Here is a 25,360-nt window from a genome sequence, read left to right as displayed (position 1 = left end):
GGCGGTGCAGTGCATCCTGGGAACCGTCAAAGCTTTAGCCTGTTGGTGCGTCGGATCAAGATCCAACTCTACACCCCAATGTTATTCCCTGTGGAATCCAGTGTACCTCGCAGAAAAAGATTTAACAATGGTAAGTCTACCATAAATCTCCTTTTCAGTGGTAAGTATGTTATGCCTGTACACGCATATATATATATATAACTGTGCTCTCGTTTTAACCCCTAATAAATACATTTTGTGTTTACATTCATCTTCAAGATTCCTCTTTATAGTAGGCAAATATTCCAAAATACGGAAAAATCCTAAATACTTCTGGTCCCAAATATTTCAGATGGGGGAGACTCAACCTGTGTCATGCTCTTGGTTTAAGGTTTGCTTTCAGTTGTATGTAGGAAACTATAGCTTTGCACTGAGAACCCCACCATACACTGTGCACCCCTTATATGGCATGGTAATGCTTCTCATGTGTTGTACCTAAAGAAATAAACAAGACGACGTTGAAAAATTTGCTAAAACATCAGTGAATGGCAACAATTTGATTTTGTTGCCTGTCAGGACTGGTAAAGGATCCAGTGTGACTTCATTTCATCTGTTGGCTTGTATATGGTCATCTGCCACTATTACTACGTACACTGTTACATCATGTTCCCTTTCTTCTTTTTATCTGCAGTTACATAAATCATCACTTTAACTTGTGTATCAGTCACAGTTCTCTGCAAAATTGTATCCAGAGGGTGGCTGTGTCCCGTCGCAGGACAAGTATTTTTACATTAATTGCTTACTGTGTTGTCTGTCTGACAATTGTCATCTCACTCACTGGGTTTGAGTAACCTGAATTCCCATCCTAGCAGTTTCTCGGCATGACACAGAAGGCGTTTCTTTCCCAGTTCTCAGAACTTAATATAAAAACGAAAACTCAAATTTTACAGACTTTGGGGGTCATTCAGATCTGATCGCTGCACTGCTAAAATTGTAGCCCTGCGATCATATAGTCGCCACCCAAGGGTAGTGTATATTCGGCGTGCAAGTGTGCGTTCGCATGTGTACGCTGAGCTGCAAAAAATCCCTCAGTCAGCGGACAGCTGCAAATCTGTTTTCACCACACTCACCATCTAATGATTTTTCCACCGTGTGCAGCGTGTGCGCAGCCCAGGACTTACTCCTACAGCGCAATCAGAACGGGCTGATCGGTGCCAGAGCGGACGTCACACACCCTTCCTGAAAACGCTTGGGCACGGCTGCGTTTTTCCGGACACTCTCGGTAAACGGTCAGTTACCACCCACAAAGGCTTCCTCCTTTCAATCACCTTGGGAACGCCCGTGCAATCTGATTTTTTTCGCACCATCCCGTTGCCGACCAGCGTTGCCCTTTGTTGCTGCCCAACGCGCGTGCGCATTGCAGTGCATACGCAGTTAGTACCTGATCGCCTGCTGTGTGAAACGCACAGCATCGATCAGATCTGAATGACCCCCTTTGTCCAGTGTGCGCATTATGTCCTAGGTCAGTGGTTCCCGAACTTTTTTGAATCACGGCACCCTAGAATATCAGAATTCTTTTTACGGCGCCCTTAGGCCAAAAGTTTCTTATTGAGAAATTTAGAAAGAAATGTTAAATTAAGTAAATTGTTTTTATATGTCATCCTTGGGTTCAGTTGTGTGGGGAGGGACAGGATTTGCTTCTGTTTGTCCACATGTCTTATTATTGGCAGCCACCAGCACTGGTTTTGTCTATTACACTGACCGTAAATAATTTGAATTGGTCCTGGACCACCAACTGCAAGGGCACCCCGGGAAGTGTTCCGACGCACCCCAGGGTGCCACGGCACACTGTCTGAGAACCACTGTCCTAGGGTGTTCTGAGAGGTCATTGGCCATCACCAGCTCTAGGAGGTTACATTACATCAAATTAGAGGAATGGGCACTTAATACCAGGTGACAAGTGTCATCACTGCCTGTGCCACAATGGTGTAACCGCCCTCAGCACCTATAACCCCTGTTATCTCTCAGGCTCTATTAGTTGATTCCATTATTGTATTGCATCAGATTGCACCTTTTTCACATAATCATCACCTATTAAACATGAAATTAGCTGGCTATGTTGGGTTAAATAGGCTGGCGGGGGGTGGGGTGAAACCCCTTTTCTGGAGCGGAAGAGTTATTCAGGATACCGCAAAAAGTTGTAATTTATCAGATGTATCTGGGAGTGGAAGTTTTTCTTGACTTTTTTTGGTTTTACAGATAAAAAAAATGATGGAGTTTAATCCCCCCCATATCCCTTTCCATTGTAGATCTGCGTAAAACTAAAGTATGGTGGAATATTCTCCCCACAATCCATCACCCACGACGATAGCCCCCCACAGCAAGCAGCCAATGAGGAATCGGCTGCTGAGGTGGGTACAAAAGATCGGCGTTCAAGAGACAGAGGGCCTAATTCAGACCTGATCGCTCGCTAGGGGTTTTTTGCACTGCTGCGAGCAGATAGTCACCTCCCATAGGGGAGTGTATTTTTGCTGTGCATTTTCCCAAACACTCCCAGAAAACGGTCAGTTGCCACCCACAAACGCCCTGTTCCTGTCAGTCACCTTGCGATCGGCTGTGTGAATTAATTCTTCGTTAAAACCATCGCACAACAACGATCCGCTTTGTACCCGTGTAACATGCAACATCACTTCTTTTCACTTTTAGAAGCTTTAGTAAATTTACCCGTCTATCCATTTCCCTGTGTTTGATTCCTCTCGTATGTTCTGTTTTCCAGTAGAACTCAGTCCTACTCAAACCTTTTAGGCTATAATGCACGATGCCCTTCCCCATGCCAGGCTTTAAAGGGCCTCAGACAGCAGACTGATAATGCCCGATTTCAGCCAATTTCGGGCATTCAGGCCTATATATCGGGTGAAATCGGGCATTTTGGAGGTGTTTCCAATCTGATCCGCGTTCCCATGAGGGTAGGATCGGCTACCCTAGATCGTTAGTGCTGTACTCATGATATGTCGGTTCCCGCAGGCATGGCTGGGGTCGCATACGATATATCGCATGCAAAATGTACCAAATCGTATGGAAGCTCCCGGGAGAGTACAAGGGAAATCGCCTCCGACTTCAGCCTCAGACATATCGCTGTAGTGTATGTGGCCCTTAAGACTGATTCTCCATAGTTCTCTTTAGACTGGACAGTCTATAGCAAGTGGAAACAATTGTTCTTGGATCCTGAGGCCCCCTTCTGGTGTGCTGCCACAGCAGTGTGTGCTACAGCTGAGAGAGGAAGGAGCATCTTGCAGGCAAAGAAGGTGGTTGTGCAGAGAATGTGCCCCTCATACAGGTGAAACCGCTATCCTAGCAGGGTGAATCTACCAGTGTTGGTGGGGTAATTCTCCTCTGCCGTCCTGGGGGGGAGAATCAAACCAAGAGGAGTGTTACTGAAAACTTAGTTTAAATTGTCTACAATCTCTTTAACGGGTATGGTTCGTGTGTCGATGGTCATTAGGTCTTGGTCAACACGTGTAATAGGTCGACGCAGTCATTAGGGCAACATGGAAAAAGGTCGACATGAATTTTTTTACATTTTGTCGTTGTCGTGTTGTTTTCTTTGTAAAGTGACCGGGAACCCCGTCAGTGCACCATGTCCCCTCGCATGGCGAGCTATCGGACAAGGTCACTATTCCCAATTGTAGTCCACGTGGATCGTAAAGTATGAAAAAGTAAAAAAAAAATTTGTGAAAAACTCATGCCGACAGTTTCATTTGTCGACCATATGACCATGTTGACATAATGCATGTCGACCATTAGAGGTTGACCTAATTAGATTCGACCTAAGTGTTGTTGACCTAAAGACTGGATACCAGCTTTAAAGGCCCACTGTAGATTTAATAGCTATATAATAGACCTGGTTACTTTCAAACCTGTATCAACCTTTTTTAAGGGTGTAGTAGGGTATGCCGGCGGCCGGGCTCCCAGCGACCAGCATACCGGCACCGGAATCCCGACCGCCGGCATACCAACAGCTGGGCGAGCGCAAATGAGCCCCTTGCGGGCTCGCTGCGCTCGCCACGCTGTGGGCACGGGCGCGCCATGCTATCTATTCTCCCTCCAGGGGGGTTGTGGACCCCCAAGAGAGAGAAAAGATGTCGGTATGCCGGCGGTCGGGATTCCGGCGCCGGTATGCTGGTCGTCGGGAGCCCGGCCGCTGGCAAACAGAAGACCACCCCTTTTTTAAACCTAGTTATTTCAAAGTGTTCCCTACAGTTGGAAACAGAAACAGACATCCTTCCCCGAACTTAACTGAATTATGGGGCTAATTCAGACTGGATCGCTGACGTGGCAGCGATCGCAGTCTGAGTCTTTTTGTGGCGTGCACATGCACTGCGCGTGTACACCCCAGGAGCCCAGTGAGATGCTATCAGCATCTCTGCGCTGCGATCACCTCTGCCTGATTGACAGGTAGAGGCGGTCACGGGGCGGGAGGGGGCGTGCCAATGGCGTTAGAATGCCTTTGGCGGGGCGCGGTCCGGACAACGGAGGCGCGTCCAGACCGTTGAAGTCACACGCAGCGTGCAGGAGCTGCGCTGGCAGGGAGCTACTTATCAGGTACAAAAGCATCGCCGTCGTGGGTTTTGTACCTGTGCGGGTAGGGGGGGGGGGGGGAGGCCTGACATGCGGGTTAGATTAGCCCTGTGCCGGGCATCCCCCCCCCCCCCCGCATGTCAGAGTAAATGATCGTAGATGTGCTAAATTTAGCAGCTCTACGATCAGGTCTGAATTACCCCCTGTATTCACAGCACTAATGTAAGGATGCGACTGGTTTAGAAAATGAGAACATCCATGAAACAGAAAAGCCATTTGTTTATCTATTTTTAATATTCTATTAATTGCTGTGACAGTTCTGCTAATTGGTTACCAATCCCTGCTGCTCTCAGTGACATTGGCCAGATGTTGCTCCTTGCTGACAATAGGGGTCATTCCGAGTTGATCGTAGCTGTGCAAAATTTTGCACAGCTACGATCAACTTTACTGACATGCGGGGGGACGCCCAGCGCGGGGCTAGTCCGCCCCGCATGTCAGTCCGGCCCCCCTCGCAGAAGTGCAAAGGCATGCCTTTGCACTTCAGGAGTAACTCCCGGCCAGCGCAGCTTTAGCGAGCTGGCCGGGAGCTACACCTCGTTCCCTGGCCTGCAGCGGCTGCGTGTGACGTCACGCCAGCCGCTGCGGCACGCCCCCCATTCAGTCCGGCCACGCCTGCATTGATCAGACCGCGCCTACGAAACACCGGCCAAAGGCCGCCGTTTCGCCCCCTCCCACCCATCGATCGCCTCTGCCTGTCAATCAGGCAGAGGCAATCGCTGTCCTGCCACGGCCGTCGGCCGTCCCGCAGGCGCACAAAGGCGCCGGAGCATGCGCAGCAGGGACCCGTTCGCTCTGCTGCGTGAAAACGCAGCGAGCGAACGGGTCAGAATGACCCCCAATAATCCCATCACATTTTATAGCATCATTATCCTGCATGTTGGTAAATGCTGTCAGTAGTCTCACCACCAGCGATTGCACAAGTGATCTGGCTCACAAGTGGCCGTATGGGGTCAGTGCTCTTGACTAGACCCAGTTTTAAGAAACCCCTATATATTAGTGAATGACCTTAGTGACCTTGCTGTGCTGTAGTAATATGCTGGGTGCACACTATATGATCTGTCACCCAATATATTGTTCTGACCTGGATCGGAACAGTATTTCTCTGACGTCCTAGTGGATGCTGGGGACTCCGTCAGGACCATGGGGATATAGCGGCTCCGCAGGAGACAGGGCACAATAATAAAAGCTTTAGGATCAGGTGGTGTGCACTGGCTCCTCCCCCTATGACCCTCCTCCAAGCCTCAGTTAGATTTTTGTGCCCGACGAGAAGGGTGCAATCTAGGTGGCTCTCCTGAGCTGCTTAGAATAAAAGTTTAAGTTAGGTTTTTTATTTTCAGTGAGTCCTGCTGGCAACAGGCTCACTGCTACGAGGGACTTAGGGGAGAGAAGAAAACTCACCTGCGTGCAGGATGGATTTGCTTCTTAGGCTACTGGACACCATTAGCTCCAGAGGGAGTCGGAACACAGGTCTCACCCTGGGGTTCGTCCCGGAGCCGTGCCGCCGACCCCCCTTGCAGATGCCAAAGTTGAAGAGGTCCATAGGTCCAGAAACAGGCGGCAGAAGACTTTCAGTCTTCATAAGGTAGCGCACAGCACTGCAGCTGTGCGCCATTGTTGTCAGCACACTTCACCAACAGTCACCAACTGTCACTGAGGGTGCAGGGCGCTGGGGGGGGCGCCCTGGGCAGCAATGTATAATACCTTTTCTCTATCGTCCTAGTGGATGCTGGGGTTCCTGAAAGGACCATGGGGAATAGCGGCTCCGCAGGAGACAGGGCACAAAAAGTAAAGCTTTTCCAGATCAGGTGGTGTGCACTGGCTCCTCCCCCTATGACCCTCCTCCAGACTCCAGTTAGATTTTTGTGCCCGGCCGAGAAGGGTGCAATCTAGGTGGCTCTCCTAAAGAGCTGCTTAGAAAAAGTTTAGCTAGGTTTTTTATTTTACAGTGATTCCTGCTGGCAACAGGATCACTGCAGCGAGGGACTGAGGGGAGAAGGAGTCAACTCACCTGCGTGCAGGATGGATTGGCTTCTTGGCTATTGGACATCAAGCTCCAGAGGGACGATCACAGGTACAGCCTGGATGGTCACCGGAGCCGCGCCGCCGGCCCCCTTGCAGATGCTGAAGTCAGAAGAGGTCCAGAATCGGCGGCTGAAGACTCCTGCAGTCTTCTAAAGGTAGCGCACAGCACTGCAGCTGTGCGCCATTTTCCTCTCAGCACACTTCACACGCGGTCACTGAGGGTGCAGGGCGCTGGGGGGGGGGCGCCCTGGGAGGCAAATGTAACCTATATAAAGGCTAAAAATACCTCACATATAGCCCCTAGAGGCTATATGGAGATATTTAACCCCTGCCTGATTTCTCTAAATAGCGGGAGACGAGCCCGCCAGAAAAGGGGCGGGGCCTATCTCCTCAGCACACGGCGCCATTTCCTCTCACAGCTCCGCTGGTCAGGACGGCTCCCAAGTCTCTCCCCTGCACTGCACTACAGAAACAGGGTAAAACAGAGAGGGGGGGGCAAATTTATGGCGATATTTTGATATAACAAAGCAGCTATAAGGGAGCACTTATTATAAGGCTATCCCTGATATATATATAGCGCTTTTGGTGTGTGCTGGCAAACTCTCCCTCTGTCTCCCCAAAGGGCTAGTGGGTCCTGTCTTCGTTAGGAGCATTCCCTGTGTGTCTGCTGTGTGTCGGTACGTGTGTGTCGACATGTATGAGGACGATATTGGTGTGGAGGCGGAGCAATTGCCAAATATGAGGATGTCACCCCCTAGGGAGTCGACACCAGAATGGATGCCTTTATTTATGGAACTACGGGATAGTGTCAACACGCTAAAGCAGTCGTTTGACGACATGAGGCGGCCGGACAATCAATTAGTGCCTGTCCAGGCGACTCAAACACCGTCAGGGGCTGTGAAACGCCCTTTGCCTCAGTCGGTCGACACAGACCCAGACACAGGCACTGACTCCAGTGGTGACGGTGACGAATCAACCGTATTTTCCAGTAGGGCCACACGTTATATGATTTTGGCAATGAAGGAGGCGTTACATTTAGCTGATACTACAGGTACCACTAAACAGGGTATTATGTGGGGTGTGAAAAAACTACCTATAGTTTTTCCTGAATCAGAAGAATTAAATGACGTGTGTAATGAAGCGTGGGTTGCCCCTGATAAAAAGCTGATAATTTCAAAGAAATTATTGGCATTATACCCTTTCCCGCCAGAGGTTAGGGAGCGCTGGGAAACACCTCCTAGGGTGGACAAGGCGCTAACACGCTTATCTAAACAAGTGGCGTTACCCTCTCCTGAGACGGCCGCACTTAAAGATCCATCAGATAGGAGGATGGAAAATATCCAAAAAAGTATATACACACATGCAGGTGTTATACTACGACCAGCTGTAGCGACTGCCTGGATGTGCAGTGCTGGGGTAGTTTGGTCAGAGTCCCTGATTGAAAATATTGATACCCTGGACAGGGACAATATTTTACTGTCGTTAGAACAAATAAAGGATGCATTTCTTTATATGCGTGATGCACAGAGGGATATCTGCACACTGGCATCACGGGTAAGTGCTATGTCCATTTCGGCCAGAAGAGCTTTATGGACGCGACAGTGGACAGGCGATGCGGATTCAAAACGGCATATGGAAGTTTTGCCGTATAAAGGGGAGGAGTTATTTGGAGTCGGTCTATCAGATTTGGTGGCCACGGCTACAGCCGGGAAATCCACCTTTCTACCTCAAGTCACTCCCCAACATAAAAAGGCACCGACTTTTCAACCGCAGCCCTTTCGTTCCTTTAAAAATAAGAGAGCAAAGGGCTATTCATATCTGCCACGAGGCAGAGGTCGAGGGAAGAGACAGCAACACGCAGCTCCTTCCCAGGAACAGAAGCCCTCCCCGGCTTCTACAAAAGCCTCAGCATGACGCTGGGGCTTCTCAAGCGGACTCGGGGACGGTGGGCGGTCGTCTCAAAAATTACAGCGCGCAGTGGGCTCACTCGCAGGTAGATCCCTGGATCCTGCAGATAATATCTCAAGGGTACAGGTTGGAATTAGAGACAGATCCACCTCGCCGTTTCCTGAAGTCTGCTTTACCAACGTCCCCCTCCGAAAGGGAGACGGTTTTGGAAGCCATTCACAAGCTGTACTCTCAGCAGGTGATAGTCAAGGTACCTCTTCTACAACAAGGGAAGGGGTATTATTCCACTCTTTTTGTGGTACCGAAGCCGGATGGCTCGGTAAGGCCTATTCTAAATCTGAAGTCCTTGAACCTGTACATAAAGAAGTTCAAGTTCAAGATGGAGTCACTCAGAGCAGTGATAGCGAACCTGGAAGAAGGGGACTTTATGGTATCCTTGGACATCAAGGATGCGTATCTCCACGTTCCAATTTACCCCTCACACCAGGGGTACCTCAGGTTCGTTATACAAAACTGTCACTATCCGTTTCAGACGCTGCCGTTCGGATTGTCCACGGCACCTCGGATCTTTACAAAGGTAATGGCCGAGATGATGATTCTTCTTCGAAGAAAAGGCATATTAATTATCCCATACTTGGACGATCTCCTAATAAGGGCAAGGTCCAGAGAACAGCTAGAGATGGGATTAGCACTGTCTCAAGAAGTGCTAAAACAGCACGGGTGGATTCTGAATATTCCAAAATCCCAGTTAATGCCGACAACTCGGCTGCTGTTCCTAGGGATGATTCTGGACACGGTTCAGAAAAAGGTTTTTCTCCCGGAGGAAAAAGCCAAGGAGTTATCCGAGCTTGTCAGGAACCTCCTAAAACCAGGAAAGGTGTCTGTACATCAATGCACAAGAGTCCTGGGAAAAATGGTGGCTTCTTACGAAGCAATTCCATTCGGCAGATTCCACGCAAGAATTTTCCAAAGGGATCTGTTGGACAAATGGTCAGGGTCGCATCTTCAGATGCACCTACGGATAACCCTGTCTCCAAGGACAAGGGTGTCTCTTCTGTGGTGGTTGCAGAGTCCTCATCTATTGGAGGGCCGCAGATTCGGCATACAGGATTGGATCCTGGTGACCACGGACGCCAGCCTGAGAGGCTGGGGAGCAGTCACACAAGGAAGAAACTTCCAGGGAGTATGGACGAGTCTGGAAACGTCTCTTCACATAAACATTCTGGAACTAAGAGCAATATACAATGCTCTAAGCCAGGCAGAACCTCTGCTTCAGGGAAAACCGGTGTTGATCCAGTCGGACAACATCACGGCAGTCGCCCATGTGAACAGACAGGGCGGCACAAGAAGCAGGAGTGCAATGGCAGAAGCTGCAAGGATTCTTCGCTGGGCAGAGAATCATGTGATAGCACTGTCAGCAGTGTTCATCCCGGGAGTGGACAACTGGGAAGCAGACTTCCTCAGCAGACACGATCTTCACCCGGGAGAGTGGGGACTTCATCCAGAAGTCTTCCACATGCTGGTAACCCGTTGGGAAAGACCAATGGTGGACATGATGGCGTCTCGCCTCAACAAAAAACTGGACAGGTATTGCGCCAGGTCAAGAGATCCGCAGGCAATAGCTGTGGACGCGCTGGTAACGCCTTGGGTGTACCAGTCGGTGTATGTGTTTCCTCCTCTGCCTCTCATACCAAAAGTATTGAGAATTATACGGCAAAGAGGCGTAAGAACGATACTAGTGGTTCCGGATTGGCCAAGAAGGACTTGGTACCCGGAACTTCAAGAGATGATCACGGAGGATCCGTGGCCTCTACCTCTAAGGAGGGACTTGCTTCAGCAGGGTCCCTGTCTGTTTCAAGACTTACCGCGGCTGCGTTTGACGGCATGGCGGTTGAACGCCGGATCCTAAAGGAAAAAGGCATGCCGGAAGAAGTCATTCCTACTTTGATTAAAGCAAGGAAGGAAGTAACCGTGCAACATTATCACCGAATTTGGCGAAAATATGTTGCGTGGTGCGAAGATCGGAGTGCTCCGACGGAGGAATTTCAACTGGGTCGATTCCTACATTTCCTGCAATCAGGATTGTCTATGGGTCTCAAATTGGGATCTATTAAGGTTCAAATTTCGGCCCTGTCGATTTTCTTTCAAAAAGAATTGGCTTCAGTCCCTGAAGTCCAGACCTTTGTTAAGGGAGTGCTGCATATACAGCCTCCTGTGGTGCCTCCAGTGGCACCGTGGGATCTCAATGTGGTTTTGGACTTTCTAAAATCTCATTGGTTTGAACCACTAAAAAAGGTGGATTTGAAATATCTCACTTGGAAAGTGACCATGCTTCTAGCCCTGGCTTCTGCCAGGAGAGTATCAGAATTGGCAGCTTTATCTTACAAAAGCCCATATCTGATTTTCCTTTCGGACAGGGCAGAACTGCGGACTCGTCCGCATTTTCTCCCTAAGGTGGTGTCAGCATTTCATCTGAACCAGCCTATTGTAGTGCCTGCGGCTACAAGTGACTTGGAGGACTCCAAGTTACTGGACGTTGTCAGAGCATTAAAAATATATATTGCAAGGACAGCTGGAGTCAGAAAATCTGACTCGTTGTTTATATTGTATGCACCCAACAAGATGGGTGCTCCTGCGTCTAAGCAGACGATTGCTCGTTGGATCTGTAGCACAATCCAACTTGCACATTCTGTGGCAGGCCTGCCACAGCCTAAATCTGTAAAGGCCCACTCCACAAGGAAGGTGGGCTCATCTTGGGCGGCTGCCCGAGGGGTCTCGGCATTACAACTTTGCCGAGCAGCTACGTGGTCAGGGGAGAACACGTTTGTAAAATTTTACAAATTTGATACTCTGGCTAAGGAGGACCTGGAGTTCTCTCATTCGGTGCTGCAGAGTCATCCGCACTCTCCCGCCCGTTTGGGAGCTTTGGTATAATCCCCATGGTCCTTTCAGGAACCCCAGCATCCACTAGGACGATAGAGAAAATAAGATTTTACTTACCGATAAATCTATTTCTCGGAGTCCGTAGTGGATGCTGGGCGCCCATCCCAAGTGCGGATTATCTGCATAAATTGTACATAGTTATTGTTAACTAATTCGGGTTATTGTTGAAGGAAGCCATCTTTCAGAGGCTCCGCTGTTATCATACTGTTAACTGGGTTTAGATCACAGGTTGTACGGTGTGATTGGTGTGGCTGGTATGAGTCTTACCCGGGATTCAAAATCCTCCCTTATTGTGTACGCTCGTCCGGGCACAGTACCTAACTGGAGTCTGGAGGAGGGTCATAGGGGGAGGAGCCAGTGCACACCACCTGATCTGGAAAAGCTTTACTTTTTGTGCCCTGTCTCCTGCGGAGCCGCTATTCCCCATGGTCCTTTCAGGAACCCCAGCATCCACTACGGACTCCGAGAAATAGATTTATCGGTAAGTAAAATCTTATTTTTATGGCTAAAATACATCACATATAGCCCTTGAGGCTATATGGATGTATTTAACCCCTGCCAGATCTCACAAACTCCGGGAGAAGAGCCCGCCGAAAAGGGGGCGGGGCCTATTCTCCTCAGCACACGGCGCCATTTTCCTGCTCAGCTCTGCTGTGAGGAAGGCTCCCAGGCTCTCCCCTGCACTGCACTACAGAAACAGGGTTAAAACAGAGAGGGGGGGCACTTATTTGGCGATATGATTACATATATAAAAATGCTATAAGGGAAAACACTTGTATAAGGGGTTGTCCCTGTATAATTATAGCGTTTTTGGTGTGTGCTGGCAAACTCTCCCTCTGTCTCCCCAAAGGGCTAGTGGGGTCCTGTCCTCTGTCAGAGCATTCCCTGTGTGTGTGCTGTGTGTCGGTACGTGTGTGTCGACATGTAGGAGGACGATGTTGGTGAGGAGGCGGAGCAAATTGCCTGTATTGGTGATGTCACTCTCTAGGGAGTCGACACTGGAATGGATGGCTTATTTAGGAATTACGTGATAATGTCAACACGCTGCAAGGTCGGTTGACGACATGAGACGGCCGGCAAACAAACTAGTACCTGTCCAGGCGTCTCAGACACCGTCAGGGGCTTGTAAAAACGCCCATTTACCTCAGTCGGTCGACACAGACACGGACACTGACTCCAGTGTCGACGGTGAAGAAACAAACGTATTTTCCTTTAGGGCCACACGTTTCATGTTAAGGGCAATGAAGGAGGTGTTACATATTTCTGATACTACAAGTACCACAAATAAGGGTATTATGTAGGGTGTGAATAAACTACTTGTAGTTTTTCCTGAATCAGATAAATTAAATGAAGTGTGTGATGATACGTGGGTTTCCTCCGATAGAAAATTATTGGCGGTATACCCTTTCCCGCCAGAAGTTAGGGCGAGTTGGGAAACACACCTTAGGGTGAATAAGGCGCTCACACGCTTATAAAAACAAGTGGCGTTACCGTCTCCAGATACGGCAGCCCTCAAGGAGCCAGCTGATAGGAAGCTGAAAAATATCCTAAAAGTATATACACATATACTGGTGTTATACTACGACCAGCAATCGCCTCAGCCTGGATGTGCAGCGCTGAGGGGGCTTGGTCGGATTTCCTGACTGAAAATATTGATACCCTTGACAGGGACAAGATTTTATTGACTATAGAGCATTTTAAGGATGCATTTCTATATATGCGAGATGCGCAGAGGGATATTTGCATTCTGGCATCAAGAGTAAATGTGATGTCCATATCTGCCAGACGACAGTGGTCAGGTGATGCAGATTCCAGACGGCACATGGAAGTATTGCCGTATAAAGGGGTGGTCCATCGGACCTGGTGGCCATGGCAACAGCTGAAAAATCCACCTTTTGTTACCCCAAGTCACATCTCGGCAGAAAAGGACACAGTCTTTTCAGTCTCAGTCCTTTCGTCCCCATAAGGGCAGGCGGGCAAAAGGGCCAGTCATATCTGCCCAGGGGTAGAGGAAAGGGAAGAAGACTGCAGCAGGCAGCCCATTCCCAGGAACAGAAGCCCTCCACAGCTTCTGCCAAGTCCGCAGCATGACGCTGGGGCCGTACAAGCGGACTCAGGTGCGGTAGGGGGTCATCTCAAGAGTTTCAGCACGCAGTGGGCTCACTCACAAGTGGACTCCTGGATCCTACACGTAGTATCCCAGGTGTACATTGGAAATTCGAGACGTCTCCCCCTCACAAGTTCCTGAAGTCTGCTTTACCAACGTCTCCCTCCGACAGGGAGGCAGTATTGGGAACAATTCACAGGCTGTATTCCCAGCAGGTGATAATCAAAGTACCCCTTCTACAACAAGGGAAGGGGTATTATTCCACACTATATTGTGGTACTGAAGCCAGACGGCTAGGTGAGATCTGAAATATTTGAACACTTACATACAAGCGTTCAAATCAAGATGGAGTCACTCAGAGCAGTGATAGCGAACCAGGAAGAAGGGGACGATATGGTGTCACTGGATATCAGGGACGCTTACCTACATGTCCAAATTTGCCCTTCTCACCAAGGGTACCTCAGGTTCGTGGTACAGAACTGTCACTATCAGTTCAGACGCTGCCGTTAGGATTGTCCACGGCACCCCGGGTCTTTACCAAGGTAATGGCCGAAATGATGATTCTTCTTAAAAGAAATATGGACGCTTTCCTGATAAGGGCAAGGTCCAGAGAACAGTTGGAGGTCGGAGTAGCACTATCTTAAGTAGTTCTACGACAGCACGAGTGGATTCTAAATATTCCAAAATCGCAGTTTTTTCCGACGACACGTCTACTGTTCCTAGGGATGATTCTGGACACAGTCCAGAAAAGGATGTTTTCTCCCGGAGAAGAACGCCAGGGAGTTATCCGAGCTAGTCAGGAACCTCCTAAAACCAGGAAAAGTATCAGTGCATCATTGCACAAGGATCCTGTGAAAAATGGTGGTTTCTTACAAAGCGATCCCATTCGGTAGATTTCACGCAAGAACCTTTACGTGGGATCTGCTGGAAAAATGGTCCGGATCGCATCTTCAGATGCATCAGCGGATAACCCTGTCTCCAAGGACAAGGGTGTTTCTTCTGCGGTGGCTGCAGAGTGCTCATCTATGAAAGGGCCGCAGATTCGGCATTCAGGACTGGGTCCTGGTGACCACGGATGCCAGCCTGAGTGGCTGGGGAGCAGTCACACAAGGAAAAAAATTTCCAGAGAGTGTGATCGAGTCTGGAGACTTCTCTCCACATAAATATACTGGAGCTAAGGGCAATTTACAATGCTCTAAGCTTAGCAAGACCTCTGCTTCAAGGTCAGCCGGTATTGATCCAGTGGGACAACATCACGGCAGTCGCCCACGTAAACAGACAGGGCGGCACAAGAAGCAGGAGGGAAATGGCAGAAACTGCAAGGATTCTTCGCTGGGCGAAAAATCATGTGATAACACTCTCAGCAGTGTTCATTCCGGGAGTGGAAAACTGGGAAGCAGACTTCCTCAGCAGGCATGACCTCCACCCGGGAGAGTGGGGACTTCATCGGGAAGTCTTCCACATGATTGTAAACCGTTGTGAAAAACCAAAGGTGGACATGATGGCGTCCCGCCTGAACAAAAAACTAGATATTGCGCCAGGTCAAGGGACCCTCAGGCAATAGCGGTGGACGCTCTGGTAACACTGTGGATGTACCAGTCAGAGTATGTGTTCCCTCCTATGCCTCTCATACAAAAAGTACTGAGAATCATAAGAGGGAGATGAGTAAGAATGATACTCGTGGTTCCGGATTGGCCAAGAAGGACTTGGTACCCGAAACTTCAAGAGATGTTCACGGAAGACCCGTGGCCTCTACCTTTAAGAAAGGACCTGCTCCAGCAGGGGCCTTGTCTGTTCCAAGACTTACCGCGGCTGCGTTTGACGGCATGGCGGTTGAACGCCGGATCCTGAAAGGGCATTCCAGATGAAGTCATCCCTACCCTGGTCGAAGACAGGAAGGATGTAACCGCAAAACATTTTCACCGCATTTGGCGAAGATATGTTGCGTGGTGTGGGGCCAAGAAGGCCCCTACAGAGGAATTCCAACTGGGTCGTTTCCTACATTTCCTGAAAACAGGACTGTCTATGGGCCTAAAATTAGGGTCCATTAAGGTTCAAATTTTGGCCCTGTCGAATTTCTTCCAGAAAGAACTGGCTTTAGTGCCTGACGTTCAGATGTTTGTAAAAGGGGTACTGCATATACAGCCTCCTTTTGTGCCCCAGTGGCACCTTGGGATCTCAATGTTGTTTTGAGTTTCCTAAAGTCACATTGGTTTGAACCACTCACCACTGTGGACTTAAAATATCTCACATGGAAGGTGACGATGCTATTAGCCCTGGCTTCAGCCAGGCGTGTGTCAGAATTGGCGGCTTTATCATATATAAAGCCCTTACTTAATTTTTCATTCTGACAGGGCAGAATTGAGGACTCGTCCTCAATTTCTCCTTAAGGTGTTTTCTGTTTTTCACATGAACCAACCTATTGTGGTACCTGCGGGTACTAGGGACTTGGAGGACTCCAAGTTACTTGACGTTGTCAGGGCCCTGAAAAATATGTTTCCAGAAAGGCTGGAGTCAGAAAATCTGACTCGCTGTTTAGCCTGTATGCACCCAACAAGATGGGTGCTCCTGCTTCTAAGCAGACGATTGCTCGCTGGATTTGTAATACAATTCAGTTTACACATTCTGTGGCAGGCCTGCCACAGCCAAAATCGGTAAAAGCCCATTCCAAAAGGAAGGGGGCTCATCTTGGGCGACTGCCCGAGGGGTCTCGGCTTTACAACTTTGCCGAGCAGTTACTTGGTCAGGGGAAAACACGTTTGCTAAATTCTACAAATTTGATACCCTGGCTGAGGAGGACATGGAGTTCTCTCATTCGGTGCTGCAGGGTCATCCGCACTCTCCCGCCCGTTTGGGAGCTTTGGTATAATCCCCATGGTCCTGACGGAGTCCCCAGCATCCACTAGGACGTCAGAGAAAATAAGATTTTACTTACCGATAAATCTATTTCTCGTAGTCCGTAGTGGATGCTGGGCGCCCATCCCAAGTGCGGATTGTCTGCAATACTTGTACATAGTTATTGTTACAAAAATCGGGTTATTCTTGTTGTGAGCCATCTTTTCAGAGGCTCCTTCGTTGTTATCATACTGTTAACTGGGTTCAGATCACAGGTTGTACGGTGTGATTGGTGTGGCTGGTATGAGTCTTACCCGGGATTCAATATCCTTCCTTATTATGCACGCTCGTCCGGGCACAGTATCCTAACTGAGGCTTGGAGGAGGGTCATAGGGGGAGGAGCCAGTGCACACCACCTGATCCTAAAGCTTTTATTATTGTGCCCTGTCTCCTGCGGAGCCGCTATATCCCCATGGTCCTGACGGAGTCCCCAGCATCCACTACGGACTACGAGAAATAGATTTATCGGTAAGTAAAATCTTATTATCGTAAACATTGTATATTGTGCACCCCCAATGCGTCGTTTCCAGCCGTCCTTCATTGAACCAACCCATCGAAAGTGCTACTGAGTGTGCTTGCGATACTGACTATGTGCCGACCTATCCCCTGTCGCATAGGGAGACTCGGGCACAGCCCGAATCTCACCGTGTGTATGGGCCATTAGTCTTTCTACTGATTAGTACCCAGAGAATTTCATTCCTCCTTGGCTTCTCGTGTCAAGACTGTAAGAGGGGTAAGCTATATTTTATTTATCAGCGTAAATTATCATCTTGAGGTCTCTGGAAATACAGATTGTACTTTATTATAATCAAATTTCTAATTTGTGCAATTTTCTGAAGAAACAAAGCAATGGTTGTGATAGAACCATCGCAGTCATCTGAGGTCTTGGCTTGTGCTTTGGCTCTTCGGCCAGCAGTGGAGTCATGTAGTGCAACTTACCAGAACGCCGAAATCTCTCTACAGGAGTGAAAGATCAGAGCCAGCTCTGGCTGTTCCTGTCTTATCGCTGTATGCCAGCTTTGTCCTACTGCCAGCTGCATCTTATGAGCCACAGTCTAACTGCGCGTAATGTCTGCCAGTTCTTAAGTAGATTGGAGCTATTGGTAAACATGTTAATCTTCTTTCTTACACGGCGAGCCAGGGCTTGCGCTATCTAAGGTAACGCAACATGATGATCAGGACTGCCCAGTCACACAATTTATTGGTCAGTCAAACGCTCAGATGTGACTGTAGAGCCAGCTTCCCACATGGGATTCCTCTTGTATTATTCATATGTGTGTATAGCTTATGTGTTGTCATCTGTGAGCAAGGTACATTGCAAGGTAAAACAAAAAAGCACAATGTAAAGGAGTTTGTTCTATTACAACAAGAGAAAATCGGTCTTTCCTGAAGAGCTTACAGTCTGTAGTAAACATGAAAACATGTAGACGCATTAAAGAGGAATCTTAATAGTAAAACGTATTCATTTTCTTTAATAAGGGTTAACAAGGAAAAAGAAGTGGATGTGGGAGAGAGGAGGGTTACCGTAGGGATGGACAAATAAATTAACTTCCTTTCTGTTAATTTTATCCTTATATAATGAGCAATTCGCTGGGATGGGATTTGGCTAGTACTGTACATTGTGTGGTCTAGGAAATAAAAACAAAAATAAAACTAATAGCGTAGGTTTAATCTGTATTCTTTCTGTGTCTCTGATGTAGGACCACCCAGGACATTGACTTGTTCTTGAATACACGGATATCAATGATGTCGGGACAGGAGCTGGCGGAAGTGGTACAGATAGCGGTGGAAGATCTGCATCCCGATCATCACCCAGGTGAGTCATTTAGGTGTAATATCCAAAGTATATAGCTCTCCTACCGGAACACATATGACATTGGGGTTAGATGTGTGTGTTCTTTATAGATTGGTAGCTGAATACCCGCGCTTCGCTGTGGAATTTCAAGTATAATCACAAAGATTTTATTGTACGGTGATCTGTATTCTGTGTCTTATTTTCTGGACAACGGGATTTACCTAAAGTCAACCGATTAGCTTATCACAGAAGATCAGCAATTAGACTTGCAACAGGCCTGCCCTGGATTGTCGCTGTCAAAAGGCTGGAGGAGAGTAATCTGCCTCGTTCTCTTCCCCGTCCCGCCTCTGATGCTGCCCCGCTCAGTGCTGTAAATGCTGGGACGACAGGCCAAGCTCTGCCGGCTGTATGTAAGGTTTGCATGAATCGGCTGACTCTATTCCAAAGGGCCCTAGGTCTCCTCGCTTAGCTTCTCGCTCTCCTTAGGGCTCCTCTGTTGAGGAAAAAAGGTAAGGATTTTCACACAACACTTAAGGTCACTGGGACAGCTGTCGGTACCCTTTACACAGCAGATAAGCAGTTACTGACTATCAAGCTTTCCCAATCGTCATGCACTCGCAGAAGGATTTCTGAACAAATGCTGGCACATGCTTCTCCCATGCGTTGCTGGAGATGATGCCTGTTTCTTATTTTCTCCGCATACACGAGTTGCTTTAAATGATCCCCCAGATAAAAGTCAAGTGGCGTGAGGTCAAGTGATCTGGGTGGCCATTCCACAGAACCACGTCGTCCAATCCAATGACTTTTATCTGTGGGGTCATTTAAAGAAACTCGTGTATGCGGAGAAAATAAGAAACAGACATCATCTCCAGCAAGTCATTTAAGAAGCGTGTGCCAGCATTTCTTTGGAAATCCTTCTGTGAGCGCATGACAATTGGATCCAGCGCCATTCGAATTTGTGTTGACCAAGAGGGACAACATGTTGAACACATTAAATGACTGTCCTTTATGGAGAACAGATCAGCCTGTAATTCCATCAAAAAAATGTTGTAACTTCTGAACCATAACCGCTATTTCAAATCTGTTTGCTGCAATAAACTTTTCAGCAAATTGTGATGTTGTCTGACATGTTACACAACCCCCTTTCCATTTAAAAAAACTGACTTGGATTCAAGATGGCCGATTTCAAGATGGCCGATTTCAAGATGGCGCCCATGTTCGGTACATACCCTAAAAGTTAGCCCACCTCACCCATACCTTACTGGAGTATTCAGTTTTCCTGCACAGTTTTTTGAAACAAAAGGGTGTACTGCGACTTTTGAATCACCCTGTGTGTATATCTATATATATCTATCTATATCTATATATATCTATCTATCTATCTATCTATATATATATATATATATGTATGTAAGAGAAGTCCCACACTCTCACCCAACACAGGTAACGGCTGGGGTGCCAAATCAAAGTCCGATCCACTCACAGGGTCAGACTCATAGTACAATACAGTGTTTCTCCACATATCAGTGGAGAAAGATAGCACTCTCCAGACTTGCAGGATATGGTATAAGCAATAAAGTCATTTATTAAAAAACTTGGTTCCATGTAACTTCATGTCACAAACAAGTATATACACAGAAGGGGCTCACCAACGTTTCGGTCCTATATTCGGACCTTTCTCAAGGTATACGCCAGTCAATACATAGTCAGGATATCAGTAGCATCAACAGCAGCTTCAAGAAGGAACCAGGACCTGCATAGTGCCTCCCAGGCCCCCTATATATACCTAAATGCTAATGGATACATGGATCATGTGCCTCAGTAGCCGCCGCGTCACTTCCGGTTAAACCGGAAGTTGTGAACCGTCTGGCGCCGCAATGTATAGACAACCCAGTCAGGCAACATAAATATCAATGTATACAGGTTGAGTATCCCATATCCAAATATTCAGAAATACGGGCTTTTTTGAGTGAGAGTGAGATAGTGAAACCTTTGTTTTTTGATGGCTCAATGTACACAAACTTTGTTTAATACACAAAGTTATTAAAAATATTGTATTAAATGACCTTCAGGCTGTGTGTATAAGGTGTATATGAAACATAAATGAATTGTGTGTATGTACACACACTTTGTTTAATGCACAAAGTTATAAAAAAATATTGTCTAAAATTACCTTCAGGCAGTGTGTATAAGGTGTATATGACACATAAATGCATTCTGTGCTTAGATTTAGGTCCCATCACCATGATATCATTATGGTATGCATTTATTCCAAAATACGGAAAAATCCCATATCCAAAATACCTCTGGTCCCAAGCATTTTGGATAACGGAGACTCAACCTGTATATAAAACAACAGACAGGGGTCCGGCACAGCCACTTAATAAAGAACAACAATGGGTGCCCTCACAGCGAGGATGAATACAACACAGAGATGGTGCGGCACTCCAATGATTTTCAAACGGGTCACATGAAACTTGTTTGAAAATCATTGGAGTGCCGTACCATCTATGTGTTATATATACTGTATACATATACACATACATACATACGTACATACATATACACATACATTCATACATACATACATACATACATACATACATAGAGAGAGATAGATAACAAGTCACATATATCTCACAGTTTCATTCAGAAAAACATTGGCGAGAAGAAACAGCTGTGTCCCCATATACAAATAAATAAACGTGCATGCGCACATATCAACCTATGTTGGTATACTCAGATTTTTTTCTTTCTCCTGTATTACAGTGATGTTTTGCCGCATCAGCTGCGGATTTACTTTAATAGCAACATAGAGATTGGGTTGCCCTGTGAGCGAATGTTAGTGATCCGCAGAGTAGCGACCTGTGGATCAGTTAGGATATCACTGTTAGTACACATGGTACCGACTGCTTAATAGACCAGATACGCAGCTTGCAGCATCCTCCTCACGTACAACATATGAAGCCGCAGCAGCTATTCAGGCAGATGCAGTGAGAGCCATAGATTGTCCTGCATGTATTACCTAATGTGTTCCAGCTTTTACTCAGGGGAGCAGTATCCTCACAAACATTGGAACCCCATGGTTCTAATATAATCAAGGAAGCTCTTTAAATATGAGGCAATTGGTATGGAGTTATAGGGAAACAAGTTTCTGATTAAATACAGCCTTAAGACTGTTGTCCTTCAGTTTTACTGCATGTTATGGAGCATGCAATCATCCGTCATACGTCATAAGTAGATGTCAGTCTCTGAGGTGTACAGATCCGCCCCTGCACAGCCCAGATGTCTCTTACAGTTTGCATTCAAACCTTATGTTTCCGTAAACTATAGATTGCATTGAGGTCCTATGTACAGGTGATGGGATGAGGGCAGCTGACAGTTGTGCTGTGAAAGGTTAATTTATTATGCTGCATTCTCATTATATGTTCTATACATGTATCTTACACTATTTTATTATGCAGTCTGGGTTTTCCCACTCTTTGGGGGTCATTCAGACCTGTTTGCTCGCTAGCTGTTTTTTGTAGTCCTGCGTTCGCATAGTCACCGCCCACCGGGGAGTGTATTTTAGCTGTGCAAGTGTGCGATCGCATGTGTAGCCGAGTGGTACAAAAAAACTTCAGCCTGTCCGGGGCCGGAATTGACGTCAGACACCCGCCCTGCAAACGCTTGGACACGCCTGCGTTTTTCCAACCACTCCCTGAAAAGGGTCAGTTGCCACCCACACACGCCTTCTTCCTGTCAATCTCCTTGCGATCGGCTGTGCGAATGGATTCTTCGTAAAACCCATTGCACAGCAACGATCCGCTTTGTACCCGTGCGACGCACCTGCGCATTGCGATGCATACGCATGCGCAGTTGTGACCTGATCGCAGCGCAGCAAAAAAATGCTAGCGCTGAATCAGGTCTGAATTAGGCCCTTTGTGTCTATGTTCCCTTAAAATTTTGTTTTAGCAAAACTGAAATTACAGCAGGTTGTTCAGATAAGTTCTGAAATATTCCCATATATAGATGTAAAGTTTCCCACGGGATACCAGGGCCTATACCGCCCATTGTAATGTAGCCAGTCTCATCAAGACCCTCCAATGGACTTATGACTATCTATCTATCTATCTATCTATCTATCTATCTATCTATCTATCTATCTATCTATCTATCTATCTATCTATCTTTATATAAAATATAAAAGGCATTAAAAAATAAGTTTCCCATTAATCTCCTTAGTATCTCAAATATATTCACTTCCGATAAGCCGAAACAGCTGCGCTCATATATTTGTGAATGTTATTAGCAGCTCGTTCATATGAAATAAACAGCTCTTTAGCTTTAGCAGTCGTTTAACTCGGTGTTTGAAAACAGATTGCGCGAGCGTTTGTGTTTAGCACGAAGATATAACATGTTATTGTTCTCCCAGTTTATTTTTATTGGCCAATAAAATGTTATATAGATGGAGCTTTATTAAGTGCTGCCGTGCTTTTTTCATTTGCAAGTTAATTAAACCTACCGCTCCCGGTCCTCTGCGCTATATCCTATGCTGCCTGCAAATGGGCTTGTTTCCTTCCCATTGCCATGTTTAAGATGTCTGCAAGATTTGTGTGATGTTCAGCTCTTATCTTTCTTTCAAGAGCCCATTTCAATTCCGTTTTAAAAAATGCGCATTATCTGCTTGTGCAGCTGTGTCTGGGTAATCACACATACGGGAGGCGAGGTTGTTCTATAAAATGGTATAATCATTCCCTACAGTGTACCGTGTGCCCCTGTTTTGTTTGCGAGAGAGATTGTAATTGGTGTCTGAAGATTCTGATCCTGTTAATATAACACTTGGCCTGCCCTTACCTTGCCTGCTGTGATGTGCTATACCCAACAATTCCAGTAGGGGCTGCTCACACAGGTAGTAGGAAATTCTGTATTTCTCTATCGTCCTAGTGGATGCTGGGGTTCCTGAAAGGACCATGGGGAATAGCGGCTCCGCAGGAGACAGGGCACAAAAAGTAAAGCTTTAGGATCAGGTGGTGTGCACTGGCTCCTCCCCCTATGACCCTCCTCCAAGCCTCAGTTAGATTTTTGTGCCCGGCCGAGAAGGGTGCAATCTAGGTGGCTCTCCTAAAGAGCTGCTTAGAAAAGTTTAGCTTAGGTTTTTTATTTTACAGTGAGTCCTGCTGGCAACAGGATCACTGCAACGAGGGACTTAGGGGAGAAGAAGTGAACTCACCTGCGTGCAGGATGGATTGGCTTCTTGGCTACTGGACATTAGCTCCAGAGGGACGATCACAGGTACAGCCTGGATGGTCACCGGAGCCTCGCCGCCGGCCCCCTTGCAGATGCTGAAACGAGAAGAGGTCCAGAATCGGCGGCAGAAGACTCCTCAGTCTTCTTAAGGTAGCGCACAGCACTGCAGCTGTGCGCCATTTTCCTCTCAGCACACTTCACACGGCAGTCACTGAGGGTGCAGGGCGCTGGGAGGGGGGCGCCCTGGGAGGCAAATGAAAACCTTTTTTGGCTAAAAATACCTCACATATAGCCTCCGGGGGCTATATGGAGATATTTAACCCCTGCCAGAATCCGTTAAGAGCGGGAGGCGAGGCCGCCGAAAAAGGGGCGGGGCCTATCTCCTCAGCACACAGCGCCATTTTCCCTCACAGAAAGGCTGGAGGGAAGGCTCCCAGGCTCTCCCCTGCACTGCACTACAGAAACAGGGTTAAAACAGAGAGGGGGGGCACTAATTTGGCGTTAGAAATATATAAAAAAGATGCTATAAGGGAAAACACTTATATAAGGTTGTCCCTATATAATTATAGCGTTTTTGGTGTGTGCTGGCAAACTCTCCCTCTGTCTCTCCAAAGGGCTAGTGGGTCCTGTCCTCTATCAGAGCATTCCCTGTGTGTGTGCTGTGTGTCGGTACGTGTGTGTCGACAAGTATGAGGACGATGTTGGTGAGGAGGCGGAGCAATTGCCTGTAATGGTGATGTCACTCTCTAGGGAGTCGACACCGGAATGGATGGCTTATTTAGGGAATTACGTGATAATGTCAACACGCGCCAAGGTCGGTTGACGACATGAGACGGCCGACAAACAATTAGTACCGGTCCAGACGTCTCAAAAACACCGTCAGGGGTTTTAAAACGCCCGTTTACTTTAGTCGGTCGACACAGACACAGACAGGGACACTGAATCCAGTGTCGACGGTGAATAAACAAACGTATTCCTTATTAGGGCCACACGTTAAGGGCAATGAAGGAGGTGTTACATATTTCTGATACTACAAGTACCACAAAAGAGGGTATTATGTGGGATGTGAAAAAACTACCGTAGTTTTTCCTGAATCAGATAAATTAAATGAAGTGTGTGATGATGCGTGGGTTCCCCCCGATAGAAAATATGGGCGTTATACCCTTTCCCGCCAGAAGTTAGGGCGCGTTGGGAAACACCCCTTAGGGTGGATAAGGCGCTCACACGCTTATCAGAACAAGTGGCGGTACCGTCTATAGATAGGGCCGTCCTCAAGGAGCCAGCTGACAGGAGGCTGGAAAAATATCATAAAAAGTATATACACACATACTGGTGTTATACTGCGACCAGCGATCGCCTCAGCCTGGATGTGCAGAGCTGGGGTGGCTTGGTCGGATTCCCTGACTAAAAATATTGATACCCTTGACAGGGACAGTATTTTATTGACTATAGAGCATTTAAAGGATGTATTTCTATATATGCGAGATGCACAGAGGGATATTTGCACTCTGGCATCAAGAGTAAGTGCGATGTCCATATCTGCCAGAAGATGTTTATGGACACGACAGTGGTCAGGTGATGCAGATTCCAAACGGCACAAAGGTGTATTGCCGTATAAAGGAAGAGGAGTTATTTGGGGTCGGTCCATCGGACCTGGTGGCCACGGCAACTGCTGGAAAATCCACCGTTTTTACCCTAAGTCACATCTCTGCAGAAAAAGACACCGTCTTTTCAGCTTCAGTCCTTTCGTCCCTATAAGAGTCATATCTGCCCAGGGATAGAGGAAAGGGAAGAAGACTGCAGCAGGCAGCCCATTCCCAGGAACAGAAGCGTTCCACCGCTTC

The 25,360-nt window shown here is 47.4% G+C and overlaps 1 protein-coding gene across 4 annotated transcripts in view; it reads left to right on the top strand.

Annotated features, from left to right (window-relative positions):
• BANP (BTG3 associated nuclear protein) overlaps nucleotides 1-25,360 on the top strand; it is a 753,599-nt gene that overhangs the window by 95,857 nt on the left and 632,382 nt on the right. For 2 of the 4 annotated variants that reach the window (XM_063945659.1, XM_063945658.1), the window contains one exon: nucleotides 18,193-18,308. In XM_063945659.1, coding sequence (XP_063801729.1) covers nucleotides 18,236-18,308 — 73 coding nt within the window. In that variant the 5' untranslated portion in view covers nucleotides 18,193-18,235. Of the gene's footprint in view, nucleotides 1-2,288; nucleotides 2,391-5,974; nucleotides 6,200-18,192; nucleotides 18,309-25,360 lie in introns of those variants that run through there. The other 2 variants (XM_063945657.1, XM_063945656.1) reach the window with 2 other exon arrangements.

This window comes from Pseudophryne corroboree, chromosome 11 (assembly GCF_028390025.1).
Source record: "Pseudophryne corroboree isolate aPseCor3 chromosome 11, aPseCor3.hap2, whole genome shotgun sequence".
NCBI classification, from domain to species: Eukaryota; Metazoa; Chordata; class Amphibia; order Anura; family Myobatrachidae; genus Pseudophryne; species Pseudophryne corroboree.
The sequence above is the reverse complement of the archived record's forward strand: the minus strand, read 5'-3'. Positions and strand labels throughout refer to the sequence as shown.